This window comes from Mixophyes fleayi, chromosome 1 (assembly GCF_038048845.1).
Source record: "Mixophyes fleayi isolate aMixFle1 chromosome 1, aMixFle1.hap1, whole genome shotgun sequence".
Taxonomy (NCBI): domain Eukaryota; kingdom Metazoa; phylum Chordata; class Amphibia; order Anura; family Limnodynastidae; genus Mixophyes; species Mixophyes fleayi.
Window position 1 is genome coordinate 362,744,706 of NC_134402.1, and position 21,968 is coordinate 362,766,673.

The window sequence follows — 21,968 nt, forward strand, 5'->3', positions numbered from 1 at the left end:
GCATGTCTTAAGTCATCACATCTAGGTTTTCCTAAATGTTACTACAACCAGATTCCAATAGTTCTAAATCCCCCTAATTTTGTGTTGGTCCCACTTAAATTGATTTGGTCCCGTCCACATGAGACCACTTCCAGAATTTTTTCCAGGGCCACTTTCAGTTCCCAATCCGCCCACGATTGGATGTATCCTGCAGTGTATTGTCTGTTAGAGCAGAGCGAACCTAGACGCGTATTGATTAAAGGATGTATCTTTAGATCCACTCCTTGTTGCATACAGACATGCGTATGCCTGATTTATGTGCATTTTTAAAAAACAAAAATTTGTGTGCCTTAATGAATCAGGCCCACTGTAGTTCTACTGTGGTCATCAGATGTATGTATTTTATTTACATCGACTTCCCAATCTCACATACCAGGGTTCACACAGTACATTATTATTATTATTATCCTTTATTTATTAGGCGCCACAAGAGTTCTGCAGCGCCGTACACAGCACAAACAGTAGACTAAACAAGGTGACACATTACAAACGGTTAACAAAAAATACCAAAACTTCAGAGACTCCAGGCAGGCTAATGCAGTAAAGACGGAGCAGAAGAGCAGGTATGGAGAACAGAGGGAAGAGGGCCCTGCTCAAATGAGCTTACATCCTAAGGGAGGGTAGACAGATCCAAGGCACACATGGAGCAAGTTGAAGTGGGGAGAGAACAGGGGGGGCGGGAGGAGAGAGGGGAAGAACAGGTGGAGAAGAGGTTAGGTGGAAGGTTGGTAAGCCTTTAGGAACAAGTAAGTTTTGAGTGCCCTCTTGAAGGAGGACAGATTGGGAGAAAGACGGATGGAGCGAGGGAGGTCGTTCCAGTGAAGGGGGGCAGCACGGGAGAATTAATCAATGAATAGTATACACTTCCCATTAGATAGCCATGACATAGTGCAGGGAACCCCTAAACTGAGTATATAAAGAGACAAGAATCTTGTTATAATGTTACAGAACTATATTGAAAATCAATAAAGTGTAATAAATGTTATTGCATTTATGCAAAACCAGTTATCAGATACAACACAACTTATTTTTAGGGCCCCCTCCATTAAACTGCCGTTACTTGTTACCATGACAAGAGTATAGCTCTGGGCATCTCGGAAGTATGTGAGATTCAGTCGTATCACTTGCACCAGCTACATGGCAAGTGTAAGTGCCGAGTGATAATGATGATGGTCACGTACGTTTGCTACAACATGTGTTTGCAATCAAGAGCAACTGTAAAAATGTATTTTATATACAGTAGGTATTAATAAAATCCTGATAAATGTAGGCTATTTCATGTAAAAAAAATAAATGAAAAAAACCTTTTTCATTAATGATTATGTTATTGACAGGTTTTAAAGTATTTAGTAATTTCATTTTTTTATCTTTGCATTTTGATGGGACTTTATCTATACATATGCATCGTGCATATCCTTAAGTGTGTTCTGTCTGTCTGCATATGGCAAGTGCCGTATAGACAGGGCATACTTAGACCTGTATTTAACTAGAAACGTGCATTTTCTGTCAGTTTTCAAGAAAAATGCAAATTGCATTCACTTTGCGGTCCTTAATGAATCAGGCCCATAATGACTAACACAATAAAGTCATCTTTATAGCACCAAAAATAGCTCACCCCTGATATCTTAAGGGTTTCTGCTCACAGGTACGATTAATTGATATATCATTGCAGAAAAACTTGCTTTATTCCTGGACCCAATAAACTGCATACTGCTGATTCCCTCAGCATTACACCATACCTTAATAAAGTTAATCTTAACGCTTTAAACACTTAACTGCAAATAAAAACACTGACAACTTTGTAGTTGCAAATAAAGTAAACTTTTATTTATTAACTTTTTTTTAATTTATTAATATTACCTATAAAGGGTGGCGGCGAGAGCGATCCAATCAGCTAACAACTAATAGCGAAACCGAACAGTGTATGGCCCATAGGCACTAACCACTGGTCCCAGGACCACCCAGTCCTTTACGATCTGCCGGTGCTAAATCTGGCGTCATCATGACCACCCCCCTCTGGGCTCCCCAAGACGTACGCGCACAGTGCAGGTCAAGGGGTCCTCGCACAGAGGTACCAAGAGCCAGGGTGCTTCGAAAGGAGCAGTGACGTACGACCAATCAGCGGTAGCACCGTATAAATTAGTCGCTGATTGAAAAAGCTCTCCTGCCTGCCAACCTTTACCTTTGTATACTTCTAACTGAACCCTAACTTAATAAAAAAGGGGAGGGTGGGCGGGAAATCCTGTTGACTAGAGGAAGTTGAACTTCCTGAGCAGTGATATATATATTAAAAACCTCCTCTTACTCCTTCTCCTTACATCCGGGAGCAGCAACCTTCCAAAATTAACCCTGTAATGTCAGTGCCTGCTTTGTGACAAGTAGCTGCGTTTATCTGCATTCAGATTAAGGGCTTCATTTTTAATAATTGCAACAGACCTTGAATAAAGTATTCAAATTTTCTATTACTAATATCAGAAGATGTAGCAGAATATATTTTGGAATGTGTATCTGAAGTTACAGTAATTTTGCCTGACTTGGAAGCTCCTGAAATACAATGGGAAGTAAGTCTAAAAAGATTTGGATAATTATTATTAATACTATGATCCTTATTATCCTTTATTTATAAGGTGCCACAAGATTTCTGCTTCGCCGTACACAACACAGACAGTAGACCATACAGGGTAAAACAGTATATAACAAGAAACGAATAATACCAAGGCTTCAGAAAATCCAGGCATGGCTATTGTAGTGAAGTTGGAGCAGAAAAATAGGTATAGAGACAGGAGGGAAAAGGTTCCTGCTCGTAGAAGCTTACATCCGAAAGGGAGGGTAAACAGACAGCAGGCACAAAGGGGGCTCAGTAGAGGGGATATAGTGCAGGAGGAGTGAATAAAGGGGTCCGGGAAGAGAGAGATGAGAACGAGCATAGAGAGAAGCTTAAGTGGATGGCTAGCAGGCTTTGAGAAACAGGTGAGTTTTAATTGCCCATTTGAAAGAGCACAAATTAGGGGACAGACAGGTGGAGCGAGGGAGGGTTGTTCCAGTGGAGGGGGCCAACACAGGAGAAAGGGAGGGAAGGTTGGGGGAGAGAAAATGAAGGAGGTAAGAGGGAATGGGATCCAGGAGGCAGGTATATGGGGAAGAGGAAATAATGAGGGAGTGAAATCTTTACTCGAAGTAGAGCACCAGAGTTGGTTGCTGGAGGAAGGTGGAGTGACGAGGGTGGCAGGAGAGGGATGGGAGGAGTGAAATGGTAGTAAGGTAATCAGTAACTGAAGCGAAAACAGATGTGAAGAAATGTGTGGGACACCAACTGGTAGCGGAAGCGGAGAGAAACGACCACTGAAGGAGCAGTTTGATAAGCAGAATGTTTCCATACATTTCCATTAAATGTTATTAGAGAATGTTGAACCAGCAATTTTCCTCTAGCGATCCGCTATCTGCTGTTGCTGGCAGTGATTTAACCCAGCAGAAAAAACAATACTGGAAAATGCAGATCTATTTAAATGGTGTCTGAGAATTACCTGACACAAAGAACATATTCACTGATATTAAGCAGCAATTTGGAGCAACTTTGTTTCCTCTGCATGTGAATAATAAAATTAGACAGAAAATGCTTAGTATTTAAAGCATTGAATTTCAACTGTAGAAAATGCTAAAAACAGTAGCGCTCATGAAAGTAAATATAGCAATTTTTTGCAGTCGAAATTGTAGCTAAAAAATGGTCAGTGTGCAAATCAAAAATTCAACTCCAATGGGAGGTAGATCTCCAGGTAGTATTCACGGAGGAGGAATGGGAACGTATTTTTCGAAACTCTTTCACAATGTCTAAATGCCTTAATCATACTGAAATGTTGGTGAAGCTTCTGAATAGATTGTACGTGACCCATGAGAAACTGCACAAAATTTGGCCCTCAGTACCCCCGACATGTTGGCGTAATTGCACTGAGAGAGGGGATATATTCCATATTTTTTGGGCATGCCCAGTCCTACAACCCCTGTGGTTAGAGGTTTTCCAGTTGTTGGTAAGGGTTTTTAGATATTCTACAACTCCTTCCCCAGAGCTTGCTTTGTTGCATCATTATCCCCCCTCCGGTCCCTCCTGGGACAGGTACGTGATGGGCCAAGTGCTCATTGCAACCAGAGCTGCTATAGCTCAGGCCTGGAAACAACGGTCTCCCCCGTCTTTGGCTAAGGTGATATCTAAAGTGAACTTCAGCTTTGAGATGGAGACCCTAGGAGTTCCGTATTCCACGGTAGCTACTTCCCCATTAGTGAAATGGCGTAGCTGGCATAATTACATCACAGACGGAGGTGGGGCCCCATCCCAGTCCCCCCATAGGCTGGATATCAACGACTCAGTGTCTCGTGCCTTGATCTAAGAAATATTTGCTTTTGGGCCTAGGTACAAGGATGGAATGGACTAGTCACCGTATTGTAAAGTTAAAGTGACTTATGTTTAGAGTGCCAATCTTTAGTTTTACTAGTCTACTGACTATAATTATATTTAAATACTACAAAGTGATAAATGTCTAGATTGCTGGTGTTTTATGACATATTGTTGTGTTTCGTCCCCACTATGTACCCCTTTCCCCTTTATGTCCTACCCTTTCCCTATTTCTTTTTTTTGTATCCTTTGCAATTATCTTAGAAAATTCAATAAACTTTATTTCAGTTAAAAAAAAAAAATGGTCAGTGTGACAACTGGTAGATATAGGAGGCTGCAATAACCACATTTCTGTTACTTTACATGTCCTTATGTTGGGTAGGGACACTGTACAAATGATGTATTATGACAGATCTTGTGAAAACTAATTGGATATAATATTATAATTTAATTATTATAATTATTAATATAATAATATAATATAATTTGCTAACTGGATGCAAAGCCTCTGGACACAGAGGAGGCAGGGAATCTCTTATTCTTTAGTTATTGCTTCAATGCTTTGTAATTAGGACAATAGTTGCAGACATTTTGTACAATATATACACTGCAATGGGCTTTTTTTAAAAGTGTTATTTTGCTTTAAAATAGAACACAATTAAGTGAAAGCTGCAGATAAAGGCTTAAATAAGGCGCACAGAGATGCTGCACATCGGTCAGGGGTGAACTTCCAGAACTGCTCTTACAGTAGCCGTGACTATAGCGCGAGTATGAAATAAGGTATTTTCCTGGTTTAGGAACCAAGGTTTATGTCTGTCTTTCCTAGTCGGAAGGATTTCATAGCTGCACCGGGTCTCTCAGGGGTGCCAGGCCTCATCGTTTCCCTAGCAACGAAACTTTTCTTGTGGCCGAGCCTAGGCCCATCCATGATGGCCATAGCGGAGCAGACGTGACAGTAGATGCCAGGCTGAGGGTCAGTATGGCCCTGGACGCCTCCCTGGAAGAGTTCCGCAGCCGCTGGAGGGCAGAGATCCGCGGGGAGCCCGCACACCCGGACCTCTCCGTGGCCCGGAAACGCAGACGGTCAGGACACAGCCCGGAGCCACAACCGCAATGCGAGGAAGAAGTGGCCTGGAAATGTTTTCCCGGATCACCGACTCGAGATCCAGAAGGAGAGGGGAGCCGGTACCTGGAGCTGGCAGAGAGGCTGCTGGAGGACAAACCCAGTGTCACAACTGGACAAGAGAGGCCAAGGTCCCCGAAGAGAGCCCCCAGCCTGGTGGAGCAGCTGATCCATGACCTGGTAAGTCATAGAGGAGTAGAGGGTTGTCTGCATCCCCTAACCCTGTATGCTGTGGTATATCTATCTAGGGATCAGCACTGTCAGTCTACAGCTCCTGATTATTCACATAAAGTTACCAGCATCTGAATTATCTGTATGGATGAGGTTTAAAATAAACATATTTATTGATGACAGTGAAGTCTATTTCTTATTTTTGAATAAATAAGTGGTGATTTGATACTGTATATACACAGTTGGCGAGATCCTTGCAGTCAATGCTGTTGAACCAAGCTATAGCCTAAACTAGTTCTGGACGTTTAAACTCGCATCAAAGTGGATATAAATGGTATATTTTTCTTTGCTTACAAATAATAGTGGTGCAAAGACATGGCAATAATTGGAGTGTGACAATAGAACATGTATTAATATTTCTGAAATGTAGCAAGTGAGTCATTGCAAATTAAGTGAATTTGAACCAGTCAGGAGACACATTCAGGCTGAAAATTAAACACTGTATAACAATCTTCCCTCAGAGAATTAGCATGCTGTGTATTTCAGCAGCCAGCCAGCCATCTTATTAAACGGTTTAGCACAGTGGTGGACAATAGGAGATCCACAACCCCCAGCAGCCCATTGAGCTTTCACCTGCGGGCAGTGTCCAGCTGCTTCTGGTCTGACTTATTCTCTGATTTATAACACAAACTTTAACGGTATCAGTTATCAGCATTTATTTATATTGCACAAGCATATTCCGTAGTGCTTTACAATTAGTGTTCTCCCCAGGACCTGTTTCACGGGTGCTTCACCTGTATTCTTTACTTGCCACTCTGCTCTGGAGTCCATAGGAGTCCTATTATAACAACAAACCATTGTTTGTTATTATTATAAGGAACGCGTGAGCACTGCAGCCAGAAGAGTGTGTCAGACCACTGACCACCTGTCTGACCAGTCCTGGCAGTCAATCCAGGCAGGCAGAGAGGTTCAGCTGAAAAAAATAAGTGTATCCACCAGTCCAGCCAGCAAGTGGGCAGTCTTTATGAATAATATAAGTGTTGGCAATAACCTCCAACATTTAATTTATTTATTATTTTTATTATCATTGCAAAATATTACACTGCCCCCACCCAGCTATTTGTTTTTTTGTTTGATTTTTAAATATTTATTTATAAATGGTCGTGACAACATGGATGAAAAAAAAGATCTCAACACAACATTGCATAAAAGACATCTGAGGTAACAACAGAATCAACTGAGGTATAATTGTCCGTATTATTGTGGGTCAGAGCAGCCTCCTTTAAATGACCAAATTTTTAATATAGGGGAAAAAGAGGGTGAGGGGAAAGAAGAGCAAGAATCGGCGTGACTAGAACCGCAATAGAGAAAAGAGAGAGAGTAGTTGAAAAGAAACCACAGGAAGAACGCTGTACCCGCTTTAAGTAAAGGGACCACCCGGTTACTACTTAATGCCACCTAGCTGTCAAAATGTTCTCAATTGGGACTAGTAGGCTTACATGTCACTGCAGGATGTGTAGTGCATTCTGCGCCACGTGCCCCCCTCCTTCCGAAAGCTGCATCTGTCAAGGTAAGCATCAGTGAGTGGGTGAGGAACAGGAGTGCACTGATTTATGTGCTTGTGGGTAATGCCAGTGAGAGGAGTGACAGTGAGTGGGGGGTGGGGGGGGGGGGTAATACAAATATATTGTGCCACAGTATCCCTGCTCCCTTCATTCTTTCTGAATGGTAGCTGGGAAAGGCTAAGCGTCAAAGTCACAATCCATGTGCGGTACGTCTGGCTCTGAATCTCGCTGTTCATTTAAACAAATCATGTAACATCTGTATATATACATATAGCACAACTTAGGTGTTAAGGGATAACTAAAACCCAAAATTGAAATTTGTAGATGTGAACCACTAATGTATTGTTCAATGTTAAAGGACATTCCACTGCATGTCTGTTAAAAAGTATATTTATTTCCTTCCCAGTCAACTACAGACTTCTGCAGCTCCTGCTAGGACATGTCCTGGTGGGTAGTCATACAGGTCAAAAATCTAAAACCGAGTTCCTGTGAAATAGTGACTTTACTCGCATATTAAACTATATATTAACACTTTACAGTTCAGGGGAACAAATCTAGTGACTCCACTAAACAAAATAAACAAAGGTATGAAGATATTTTGCAACCTACAGTAATTATTTAAAATAAATATAATACAGTAATTCTAGCTAAAATAATATTATTGAGGAAGAAGGAATCGCCAAGATTAAAAAAAAAAAAAGGTCATAAAAACATACCATCTAAAACTGCACAAATCTTAATAAAACATCATCATTATATTGAAAATTATATTCTGTACAGGTAATACATGATCAGGAATGCTTTGGAATTGGGGTTTAACCCATACTTACTCTTCTGGAATGTCTGGAAGAGTTCCAAATTCTGGGTATGTCTCCTGGACTCCCGAGAGAGCAGGCAATTCTCCCGCTTTCTGCCCACTTGCTAGTAAAGATGGCAAGATGGGAGCTTCCATGACACGATTTGCTGTCAATCTGGCTCACACCAGGCTCTCAGGTTCAGTCATTTACCTCTTTGCTGCATTTTCAAGTTGAGTTCCTGAATCAATGTGTGATCCATTTTGAGCTACTGCCCAGCAATTTTCCCACGGAAAAAGCAAAAGTGGTGTACATTATCTCCCTCCTATTGGGACAGGCATTAGCTTGGGCATCTCCATCATGGGAAAGAGCAGATCCCCTGCTTTCCTCATGTTCTGGATTTACAGCAGCCTTCCGTCGGATCTTTGACGAGCCAGACAGAACCACCTCAGCATCCTTAGATATTGTATGCCTTCGACAAGACTCTCATCGCCTGGGCCAATACCTGGTTCAGTTCCATATATTACCTTCTGAGTTGAAGTGGAATGATAAGGCCCTGATTGCAGCCTTTTGGAGTGGCTTGTATGATAAAATTAAGGATGACCTATCTATTTGTGATCTGCCTTCTACACTCGATGAACTAATTTCCCTGTGTACTAAAGTTGATTTACACTTTAGGGAATGTGCCCTGGAGAAAGAAAGGGGTGAAAGTTTTAAGCCACATCACCAACTTCAGTCCCAGCAGTCCTCATCGCCAAGCAATCACCTCATGCAGATGGACCGCTCTTGTTTAACCAAAGAGGAGCGACAGAGACGCCAACTGGCGAACTTATGCCTTTATTGTGCAGCTCCGAGACACTTATTTGATTTCTGCCCCAAATGCCCAGGAAACTCCGGCTCCTAACCGGTAATGGAGAAGCTAGGTTAGAAGTAGTCCATTCATCTCCACAAAAATCTGATTGAACATGCTCAGCGAACCAAGAACCTCTCCGCTCTTCTTGATTCTAGTGCAGCTGGAAACTTCATTACTGCCACAGCGGTTCAAGAATTGTGGTTACCCACAGAGCCGTTGCCTCTACCATTCTACAGCACGGCAGTGGATGGAAGGTATATCTTAAATAGTATTCTCACCCACCAGACTCATCCTCTCCAGATTATAGTGGGGGTTCTGCACTCAGAATTGCTTAATCTTCTTATTATTTCCAAAGCTTCACATTCCTTAGTTCTAGGTTTACCTTTGCTCCGGTTATATAACCCCCAGAGTGATTGGACTATGTCTCAGATTACATCCTGGGGTGTATCTTGTAAGGACTCACCTCCAGCGTGTTATACCACTTCCAAACCACGGTATCCTCTGGTTAAGAGCTTCCACCCTTAACTTACAGGGACTTCTCCGATGTCTTCAGTAAAGCTGGTGCTAACTCCTTGCCACCAGATAAAGAGTGGGACTGTCTTATCGTTTTGATGCTAGGGGACGTAGCTACCTGCTCTCTCTCCCTAAGACTAAGTCAATGTCTGAATACATCCAGGAAAACCTTGAACGGGTTTATCCATCCATCTTCCTCACCTGCCGCAGCAGGTTTCTTTTTTGTGTGTGAAAAAGGATAGCAGTCTCCGCCATGCAATGACTATAGAGGTTTAAATGATATTACCATCAAAAATCGTTATCCTTTGCCCCTAATCACAAAATTGTTTGATCGTGTCAGAGGAGCCACCATCTTTACCAAATTAGATTTGAAAGGGCTTACAATTCAATTTGAATTTGTGAAGAGGACAAATGGAAGACCGCTTTTAACACTTGTGATGGGCACTACGAGTACCTAGTCATGTCATTTGGATTAAGTAATACTCCGGCGGTATTCCAACATTATGTCAACAAATTTTTCTGTGACCTCCTCTACAAAACACTTGTCGTCTACTTGGACGACATCCTTATCTTCTCCAATAATCTGGAGTCACATCATACCCATGTCCAAGAGGTTCTTTCAGGACTCCGTACCAACCGTCTCTTTTGTAAATTGGAGAAATGCACCTTTGAAGTACCATCTATCTCCTTCTTGGGTTATATTATTTCTGGTACTGACTTACAGATGGGTACAGAGAAGCTCAAGGTGATTCTCAATTGGCCTCTTCCAATCACTCTCAAGGCGGTCCAACACTTTCTGTGTTTCGCAATTTATTATAGAAAATTAATTAAAAACTTCTCCACTCATATGGCTCTTATCACAGCCCTTACCAAAAAGGGGTCCGATCCCTCCAGTTGGTCTGAAGAAGCTAAAGCAGCATTCCATTGCCAGCCTGATTTATCCCAACCTCTTATCCTGGAAGTGGATGCCTCTGCAGTAGGTGTAGGTGGCAATACCCCATCTCTGTCGTCACAGATCATAAAAACCTTCTGTACTTAAAGTCAGCCCAATGTCTCAATCAAAGACAAGCTTGATGGGCCTTGTTCTTTTCCAGGTTTTATCTTCAAGGTAACCTACCGGCCAGGATCCCAGAATTGTAATGCTGATGCCCTTTCTTGTTCCATGGTTCAAGATGAGGATCTTTGCCTCACCCAAAAAAGTTCCATCATCGATCCTGTGTCCTTTTCTAATACCAATATTATTCCTACCCTGCCTCTGGAAAAAAATTTCATGGCTCCAGAACTTCACAAGAAATTGCTTCAATGGGCCCATGCCTCCCGATTCTCCGTACATTCTGGAATTCAAAAGACTGTCAAATTTCTCCAAAGATTCTATTGGTGGCCTACCCTCAAGCAGGACATGCAAGAATTCATAGCTTCCTGTTTCAGGTGTGCCCAACATAAAATATCTCGCCAGACACCTGCCGGCCAACTTCAACCATTATCAATTCCTCACCAACCCTGGACTCGCCTGTCTATGGACTTAATTACTGATCTACCAGTTTCTAATGTGTTCAACACAATCTGCGTGGCAGTTGACAGGTTCTCCAAGATGGCTCACTTTGTCCCTCTCACTGGGCTATCCTCCGTTTCAAAACTGGCTCAATTCATTCAGGAGATTTTCAGACTTCACAGCTTGCCTTTCGGAAATAATCTCTGATCTTTGGGTCCAATTCATGGCCAAGTTCTGGCGGTCTTTGTTTTCAGCTCTTCGAGTGAAGCTCAGGTTTTCGTCTGCCTATCACCCCCAACAAATAGCCAAACTGAAAGGGTGAATCAGGACTTTGAAACTTTTCTTTGCATATTTATTTCATCTTCACAAGACAACTAGAAAGAACTTTTACCCTGGGCAGAATTCTCCCACAATAATTCGTACCACTCTTCCTCTGGGTCTACACCCTTCTGTCACGAGCCGCGGCGGTACGCTGCATCTTGGCGTGATCTAGCAGCCGGGCATGTGCATTGGTTACAATGCACTATTATTTTTCCTTGAGCTTATCTTTGTGGCATAGAGTAGGAGAGTGTAGGGACATCCTCCAACACCAGGTGTGTAAAAGTACTGGTGTCAAAGTGGACATAAATGTAAAGCTTGCTTACCAATGATAATGGATACACTCCATAATTCAATAGCGTGTAGACTTACTTTTGGAGCAATTACTTTAGAGCAGCCGTTATTGGTATATGTTTATCAGTCTTACATTGTATTTATAGAATTTTGCTCCACTTTTCCTTACTGCATCAGCTCATTGACATTTGAGAACATTATGGGACCCCCCCTTTTGAAATCCCAGCATAGAATATCAATTGGATGGAGGTCTGGACTTTGACTTGGCCATTCCAACACCTTGATTCTTTTCTTTTTCAGCCATTCAGTTCTATGCTGGTGTGCTTAGGGTCATTAACCTGTTGCATTATCCACTTTTGGCTAAGCTTCTGTTTTTAGATTATTCTAGAGGAAAAAATGAGGTCATTTGTCTGTCATACAGTCCAGGTGCTGTGGCTGCAACATGACCCCAAATCCTCACCCCTCCACCATTGTGCTTGACTTGTTTGTATAATATTTTCACCAAATAGAGCTTAGTGCATGAAGACCAAACAACTGCACTGTGATCTGGTCTGTCCAGAAATTGTTCCAGAAGTTTTGTTTCTAACGTCACTGTCAGGGCCGGATTAACCCGAGGTCTAACTGGGCTATAGCCCAGGGGCCTCGGGCATCCAGGGGGCCCTTCAAAGTCCGCAGCAGCATTATTGATCGGTCCGGGGGCGGGGGCGCCCCCAGCCCGATCAATGCTGCTGAGCACTGTCAGTCCAGGCCTCCGTCCCCGGCGCTCAGTACTCTGCTTACTGAGGAGATCTCCTCAGTAAGGAGCTTACAGCGCGCCGGGGATGGAGGACTGGACTGACAGGTAAGCGCTTTGGGGGGCCCCCTCACGGGGGCCGTGGGCGGCTCACAATGGGGGCCTCATGGGGGAATGGAGGCGCCCTTAGCCCAGGAGCCTCCTTTCCCTTAATCCGGCCCTGGTCACTGTGCAAACGTTTGTGTTACTTCAATGTTTTTTGTTTTCGAGATTTCTCCTGGCTAACATTCTATGGAAGCCATACTATTTAAGTATTATTCCGATGGTAATGAATTTTAACATGTACTGTGTTCATTGCATTATCTGGTCTGATCTTTCAGTGAATTTGCTGGGACTCCCACTCATTTTATTCTCCATTTGTAAGTGATCTTTCTCGCAGTAGACTGATTGACTTATTTAGATTGTGTGGAAATGGCCTTATATTTCTTTCCAAACTGACAAATTCAAACAATTGCTTCACAGAGACAATTACAGATGTCTTTTTTTTTTTTTTTTCCCCTTGGAATGATATTAGCACAAACCTGAATAATCCATAACTGTTGTATATAGAGGTGGTCAGATAATGAAGTATACTTGTGAAGCAGAACCTGACTCAAATTACATTTTATTGATATGTAAGACTGTAATTTTTCACAAACTACTTATTTTTTGCTGAATAAAATGGCAAAATAAAATCTGTCACTTATTGCTTGTCACACGAGATTAGATTGGTTACATTGTAGCACTTTACACACATACATACAATGGCTATAAAAAGTATTTGGCCATTTTGATGTTTTCACATTTTATTTTCTTGCATCATGGAATCAAAATGGATTTATTCATGAATTCTTACCACCATCCAACACAAATTATTCTGTTATGTCTCATTAAAACTAAAAATGGACTTAAAAATAAGATACCAGATAATACAGTATTCACACCCCTTGTTTTAATGCTTGGTAGAAGCACCTTTTAGCTGCTATTTGTGAAAGACCTCTGCCAGGTTTGTACTTGTGGACAATACAATTCTTGCCCATTCCTTCCAGTATTGCTTGTGTTCCATCAGGCTGGATGGGGACTCTTTCTGAATAGCAATTTTCAGATCATTCCACATATTCTCTATGGATTGAGGTCTGGATCTGGCTGGGTAACTCCACAACATTAATTTGTATGTATTTAAGCCACCCAGAGGGACTAAGGCTGCATGCTTTGAATCGTTGTCCTGCTGGAATATAAATGTGCTAGATCTTCTGCAGACTGCAGTACGGTTTATTACATCTTGCTGAATCTACTTGTCCTCTGATTTCATAAGTTTTCCAGTCACTGAAGCAGATAAACATCCTTATAGCATTATCATGCTTTACATTAGGAATAGTGTTCTTGGGATGATGCACAATGTTAGGCTTGCATCAAACACATTGCCTAGCATTAAGTTCAAACATTTCAATATTTTTTTCATCGGAGAATAGAAGCTTCACCCACTTGGTAAATTGGTCTCTCGAAGTGAAAGGTCATGGATTCTTCAGCACTGGTTTTCATTTTGCTACCCCATAAAGCACAGATTTGGGAAGTGCCCAGACGATTGTTTGCCTCATCACTGCCATGAAAGACTAACTCTGTCAGAGCACTCTTGGTGGTCCTCCATAACGTCACATTGATGCTCATTTTAGAGGATGACCCGTTCTAAACAAATATACATTTACACCATATTACCTCATTTTCTCATGATGCCATTTTCCTAATTGTTGTTTTTCAATAACCTGTTCTCAGATTTGATTTGAATGTTCTTTGTTTTTATTATGAAGCTTATGTTGTAAATGTACTCACCAACTGTGAGACCTCTCATTAACAGGTGTATTTATTTTAAAATGAATAGAAACACTTTAATTGTAAACAGGTGGACCAATCGATTATAGCTAATTGCACCAGATTTTATCAAACTGTAGCATTGTAAAAGGGGTGACTATTTATGTAATCTGCTATTATCCTTTTTATTGGTAATTTAAGAAAAATCTTTTAGATTTGTGTTTTTTTTTTATTTTACACTACAAAGTTTTTTTGTGTTGATCTGTGGTAAGATTTCCCAAATCCATTTTTATTCGACGGTGTAAGAAAATAAATGGAAAAATGAATAAAAGCTTTTTTTTTTTTTTTTTTTTAGCAACTGCTGTCAAGTGTTCAAAAATGCATGCAGTGTGAACATCAAAAAATGAATGCACTGTAGTGTAAGCTCCCTAGGAAACCTGGATCCATTGTCTTTTATATTGAAGTGCTATCATGGACATGAACAGTGACCATACCAACTGCTTTTAAGGGACAAACACCATATTTATTGTAACTAATAATGTACAATGCTTTAGAGCTTATGTATTCTAAAGCATGTATTCTAAAGTGCTATGGTGGCACTCCAATGCATTCATGCCTACTCTACCAGAACGTCCGGGATACTCCCAAATTTCGGGAGTCCTCCGGGACTCCTGGTAGAGTAAGGAATCCTCCTGGATCCCGCCTCCCTTTTTCTAAAGGGGGTGGGGTCTTGATGGTGCAAATTGCTTTTGTACTTTGGACCACCAAAAAGTAGGCAAGTATGCTTTAATGTTTCAGTGCGTTGCTCCATCACTGAGTATACAATGTTTATTTGATCATGCAAAGGTCATTTGAATTAATAAAATAAGAAGTGCCAACCAATAATCACCTTCACCTCTGGGTACTCAGTCATTTGAATCACGTTTCAATGTATTGAGAGAAATGTTCCACTTAACACAAGGTGAAAAGCCTAAAAAGGTCCCCTGGACCTGATTTATCCCCATGCATACATAGATAAACTATATTTACAATACAAGATTTTGTATACAAAGTAACACTTATTTTGATCCTTACATCACCATTATAAATCTAAATGGTGGTGGAGTGATAACCACATGTAAATACTTAACTGAATATTTGTTTAAAGCAAATGTAAAGACCACTAAGCCTACAACACACGTTACGTTATAAAATGTTATAAAAAATAATTACGAATGCCATTTGCTGAGTGACCTAATAAATTTCAAATCTTGCTAAACATCAAATATCCAGCTGTTCAGTGCTCAGAGCACATAGGCATCTGTCAAGATTTGCGACATTTTACATGTTATTTGTAGCTTCTTTTTTTTTTTAAGCCAACATGTTGGGTTTAGAGGTGCTATTAGTAGAATACTCAATCAGTGTTTTGTACATTTCCATTGAAATATTGATTATACTACAATAAAATTCACAACTATGTCACGAAGTCTGGAGTTCTGGGATTTTATTTGTGGACCATTGAAAGTTCCAGAGGACATAGGCCCCACTTGGTTACTCAAGCACCCAAGATTTATTTTTATCATGGGTGCTGCTGCTCTAAACCTTAGTTTATAAAGCTTAGTTTCAGGAGCCATAGTTCAAGTCTGAATTAGTAATGTATTTCCTTTAAAGAAATTGGCTGTGAAATTTCCTGTGCTACATTAATATTATTATTTACCTTTTATATGTCTCTAACATATTATACAGCACTTTACAGAGAATATTTAATCATTCACATCAGTCCTTGTCCCAGTGGAGCTTACAGTCCAAATTCTCTGCACACGCACACACTAACATTAACCTACCAGTATATTTTTGGAGTGTGGGAGGAAATTGAAGCCCATGTAAACATTGGGAGAACACGCAATCTCCACACAGATAGTGCCATGATCAGAATAGAACCCATGGTGCAAGCCCTGTTAGGCAACAGGGCCAGACACCATTATTATGTGATGACTAGTGAAGGTAGAACTGGCGATACTTGGTGGGAGGTAACTGTCATGATGTAGGTTCATTGAGGGAGATTACTAATAACTTCACTATTGTAATATAAGAGAGTTTTTCCTTTGCCATTGCTGAACTAATGGTACTGGTTGCAACAGTGTAATCTGAGACTGTCGCTGGCTGCTCTCTTTTTAGTATGGCACTGCACACATCTGCCCCTTTGAGCTGACATTTATAAATGTAATAGTAAAGCCATCCAAAAAAATAGTAGAGTCTTCACTTTCAATTTTTTGGGCATTTGTCTCACATTAACCCAGCTATCTCATTGTGACTTTTTTTAAAAAAATGCATTAAACACCTTTTCTGTGTAAGTTATTTGAATTGATAAAGTTCTAAGCTGATTTTTATGGTATTAAGTCAGTTTATCGACAACATAAACCAATGGAAAAGCAAACAATAATTAAAAGAATTAAGAACCCTGTACATGGAAATTGTCCTTACTCAACTGACATTAATGCCTGTTCTGTACTCATTGACCTCAATGATAATACTTTCCTTATAGACACCTGGGGATATATTTACTAAACTGCAGGTTTGAAAAAGTAGAGATGTTGCCTATAGCAACCAATCAGATTCTAGTTGTCATTTTGTAGAAATGTACTAAATAAATAACTAGAATCTGGTTGCTATAGGCAATATGTCCACTTTTATTTAAACCTACATTTTTGTAAATATACCCCCTAGACCAAGCGAGGATAGAGGCAGAGAGAAAGAAGGATCTGCAGCAAGAGGGGGTGGTTGACAGTGTTGAAGGCCGCTGAGAGGTCCAGGAGGATGAGCAGGAAGAAATGGCTCTTAGATTTAGCAGAGATGAGGTCATTAGTAACTTAAGCCAGGGAGTTTTCAGTGGAGTGGAGGGGGCAGAAGCCAGATTGGAGAGGGTCAAGGAAGGAATTGTCCGAGTGGGGCCTAGTGAGGCAAAGGGGGAGAATAGTTAGCAAGTGAGGTGGGGTCAAGATTGGGTTTTTTGAGAATGGGAGAGATAAGGGCATGTTTAAAGGAAGAGGGGACAATGCCAGTGGAGAGTGACCGATTGAAGAGGTGAGCAAGGTAATAGCACGCAGTGGGGCAGGGTGTGGAGGAGGTGAAAGGGAATGGGATCCAAGTGGCAAGTAGAGAGGAGGAGAGGAAAGAATGAGGGAGTGGATTTCTTCAGCCGAGGTAGGGCGAAAGGAGAACCAGATGTGGTTGTTAGAGGAAGGTGGAGCAACAGGGATAGCAGGAGAGTGAACCAAGCAGGAGATATCAAGTTTGATAACCTTGAATTTGGAGGAGAAAAAGGAGGCATAGTCCGTGGCAGAGAGGAAGAGCGAGATAGGAGGGGGGGGGGGAGAGAGAGGAGACAGTTGAACGTAGTAAAGAGGTGGCGGAGATTAGAGAAATACAGAAGTGGAAGTTGCTCAATCAATTTATAGGCTCATAACAGGAGCTTGAAAGGGTGGGGTTATAATGAAAGGAACAAACACACAAAAAGATCCCCCAGCACACTGCTATAGCCACCAAAAGACCTGCCATTTCTACTGTAAATAAAAATGCAAAAGTCTTAGTTGCACATATTTGCAAACGTATGTTTAAGCCACCCGCCACTCCATGGCGATTTTGCTAATAGGGTGCTCCTAACTCTAAACAATGAGAGTCCCAAATATTTGGACCATACATATATGTGTTTTAGAGGACAGTGCCCAGGGCAGTGGTGAGAGAGTGGTTGTAGAGGGAGGTTGGCTGGTCAGGGCATGCCAGGTAGAGGAGAGTTACAGGAGAGGAGGAGAATGAAGACTGCTCAAGAGCGTCAAGATTGTGCCTAATGGGTATAGTTTAGGAGGAGGGGGAGCAGGGGAGGAAGACAGGGTGAAGGAGAGGAGGTGGTGGTCAGAGAGAGGGAAGGGAGAGTTAGAGAAATCAGAGAGATCACATAGATGGGAAAAAACGAGGTCAAGGGAGTGACCAATACAGGGGCTGGGGCTGAGTAAAACCAAAAGAGGAAGAAAGGGCGAGAAGTTTAATGGAGGCAGGGTCAGTGGGGTTGTCAATAGGAATGTTAAAATCTGCTAGTATGATAGAGGGGAGGTCAGATGAGAGGTAATGGGGAAGCCATGCTGCAAAATTGTTGAGAAAGGGAAGTGGGGCCAGGGGGAAAGTAGATGACAGAGGTGGATGGAGGAAAAGAGACGGCTGGAGTGGACTTCAAAGGAGGAGAAGGAGAGGGAAGGCACCGTGGGAAGAACCCGAAATGGACGGTCATTCGGTCTGGTGGAGTGGGCAATGGAAAGGCCCCAAGGGAAGAGAGTGGCAGGAGAGGTAGTGTCAGAAGAAGAGAGCCAGGTTTCAGAGATAGCAAGAAGGTTAAGGGAGTTGGAGATGAAAAGGTCATGGATAGAGGGCAGTTTATTATGGATGGATCTGGCGTTCCAGAGGGCACAGGAGAAAGAAAGGGAAGGACAAGGGGAAATGTGGATAAGATTAGCAGGTTTGGCATTGTTCACGAAAAGCAGAACTTGGATATCACACTTTTACACATAGATATCTTGGTAAAGAGAATGCAACACAATTTGTCAGTGTAGAGTTTCATGAAAGTATTTTCAGTAGCTAGAACTATTTTCTTAATCGTATCAATATATTGCTAAGTGCCATGTGCAGGTTTCCATGTTTTAGCGGACAAGAGTCTCAAATGTGACTTTCCTAAGAGCTACATCATTAACTAGAATCTAAAATTAATATTTTAATGTTTGTCTGTGTGCTCTTAATTGGTCTGGCAACGTTGAAGAGTAATTTAGCCAAACTCGGAAACTAACAGTGGAGAAGCTTTCTAATCGCCAAGTCAACAGGCTTTGATTACATAAATTAAGCAGTTAATTTGAGCCTGCTCCCATTTGCTTTCTTAAATGGATAACAAACGTCTGTGCTTAGCTCTGGCTGCACAGAGATCTTACTTGTTGTGCTCAAGTAGCATGGCTTAAAAACAAACTACTTTTCATTTGATACTAATTTTATGGTTCCTGTGGTTGATAATCCCTTTGTTTCAAGCCACATACTATTTATAAGGACAACAGAGTAGTCTGTGACAGCACTATACCAAATTGGTAGCACAGCTAACCCTCTGTGTGGAGTTTGCCAGCATGTACTATGATTATCAGAGATTTGGAAGCTTCATCAAAGTTTGAGTAATGCTATATATTGCCATGAAAGAGCCTATGGTGAATGAAATTGAGTTGCTATTAACACTTTGAGTAGATAGATTTCAGCCGTTGATGCTGATCTATCCTGTCCCCTGTGTTGTGTTCAGTAATAATTCCTCGTAAATAAATAAATAATTCCCTTCTGCTTGGGTGCAGGAACTCCAAAACCACGGATATTCTAAATAATATTTCCAAATTTGAAAAAGGCTTTATTCCATAAAATAAAGAGTTTCTATTGTTGTAATGTTTAGAAGCAATACACATTTCCACCTTCCAAGTACACTAATGTTTAAGGCATAGTAGGAAAATGTTGTGGAATTTGGTCAACTAGACAATCCTGCCTTAGATCTAATCATGTTCAATATAACATTGTATAATGCATATTCACAATCTGAATGCATAGAAATTAAGGATTCATTGATGGATTTGTAAAATGAACAGGAGAGAATAACTACACGATCTATACTGTATTGTAATCAAGTTTTGCAGAGTTACTTATATACTGTATTGTAATCTGTCAATGGAGATTACAATACAGTATATAAGTAACTCTGCAAAACTTGAAAGGTAGAGGTTGTATTGTCATGTCCTTTTAAATAGAAAAGGGGAACAACATATTTGCAAAAGCTAAACTAGAGAGATAACCGCTGAGGACCACCTGGAACATGTAAAGAAAGAGATGCAAAGTGACAGCTAATCGTCTCGGAGGAGATACCATTTAAAGAAGTGTGCCTCTTTGTCTTCAGAGTGTGTAACCATATGCTAAAGTGTTCTTCTCTGCTAAAATATTGTAATCTAATGCAAATATTAAAGCTATGTTCGGAACACTCATGTACTACGTACATTTTACTAAACCTCTACCAACCCAAGCCGAAGCCTCGAGCACAATATAAAAGTAGTAATACATTATTGAGAGAGAGGCAGGGACACCTCTAAAAACTGTTGTAGCAACCATTCGGAGGTTTGCCTTCATTTTATACACAGCACAGGAAAAACAATTGCTGAAATATGAACAGTTGCTATTCGTTTCAGCACCTTTTTATCACTTTTTTTTTTAGAAATATGCCCTATTATGTCTTATTAAAATGGAAAATGATCATTTAAGGGCAGTTGTGTTGGATTGTTTTTTCTATCCACGGCTGTGCTGTCACTCACCGGACCGTGAGTGCCTCTGCTCTGGTGCGTGGTTCCCTGTCATTCCTGCCAGCACATGTGCTGGACCGCGGCCGCCCGCCATCCTGTTGCATTGCGCGTGTGCAGGATCCTTGAACTACTAACACCTTGCTTTTAAACCTAATTGGTGGATCAATCACCTCACCCTACTTAAGGCACCTGTGGCCTTAGGTTCATTGCCTGATCTTGATTCTCACTCCCTGTGAGTCTCTGAAGGTGTCCCTGTGTTTAGCTCGTGTCTTCAGTTCCAGCTGATTCCCTGCTCTACTCCTCAAACGGTTCCCATACCGCTACAGACTTAATACTCTCCAGCTCGTGTCTTCAGTTCTCCAGCTCTGCTTTCTCGAGTTAAACATTGTTGCTGCAGACTATTCGTTGTGCCTGCATATCTGTGTTGGACAAGCCTTCTCACCACAGCGGTGGTACAACTTGCTACACGCAGACCACAGACTACCCCGCTACCTACCAGCACCAGTACAAGTCTCCTCATCACTACAGTGGTACAACTTGCTCTTCAAGTCGCTGACTCATCACATCTATAGCTGCAAGTCGCTGACTTCCTCACTCATCTCCTATCTACACGCTGTTCCTTACACTCCAACCATTCACCTCATTGCTCAGAGGTTTGTGGTGTAACTCCGCCCCTCTGGCAGCATTACCATCTGGTGGAACCTGGGTAGAAACTCCTAGTGCCCGTGACATGTGCATTTGTGGTGGTCGAGTACTGATGGGAATCCTTCCCTTACCTTGTCCTCCAGACACGAGTCAGGTTCTTTTCTGTTCGGATATCCGGTGGTCAGGAGATAAATACTTCAATGAGAGGGACAAGGATTGGTCAAACAACTCGGGTTTATTGAGAATGCGGTAGGGATAGTTTCGGTAAGACACCGCGCCACTGACCCCTTCAGCTCAATAGTATGACAAAATAATGCGTCTGATCAGCATAGAGCACAATAGCATTTAACATATAACATACACATTGTCTAATAAGGCACACTGGTAATCACAGTTACTACTTTCAAGTTAGCAATATCTGACTGGGGATGATGCAAGAACCATCAGTAATAACCCATCAAGACTCTTACGGTCACTACCGCGCCCACTAGAAGGGCTCCTTCTTATTCAGGTGTTTGGGGTACCGTGCTATTCACTATGGGTCAGGCGCCCCACTTTTAGCATCTACTGCTGAGTTAACTTGAATTGCAGCGGTACCACTAACACTGAATGTCACACCTTCAATATTAATAAATCAATTCTTAGGTAAATCACATAACATTAACATCCATCTAAAACATTTGGTGCACCAATATTATCCCTGGTAACGTTACCATATTTTCCACTCAAACCTGGACTGACCTGTGCACAGGAATTTGGTAGTGTTCCAATGTCCTGCAGAGGTTTCCATCAAGGGTTAAGTATTCTAGTAGAAAGCAGGGCTGTTGCTCATTTCAGCCACAAGATGGCGCT

The 21,968-nt window shown here is 41.5% G+C and overlaps 1 protein-coding gene across 2 annotated transcripts in view; it reads left to right on the forward strand.

Moving 5' to 3' along the window:
- Window positions 1-5,247: 5,247 nt before the first annotated feature.
- The window catches only part of FBXW8 (F-box and WD repeat domain containing 8), an 87,765-nt gene continuing 71,044 nt past the window's right edge, over window positions 5,248-21,968 (forward strand). Inside the window, exon 1 of one of the 2 annotated variants that reach the window (XR_012678052.1) lies at window positions 5,248-5,729. Coding sequence is in view for 1 of the 2 variants with exons in the window: in XM_075178514.1 (XP_075034615.1) it covers window positions 5,406-5,729 (324 nt within the window). In the remaining variant the exon portion in view is untranslated. The remainder of the gene's footprint in view (window positions 5,730-21,968) is intronic. The other variant, XM_075178514.1, reaches the window with a different exon arrangement.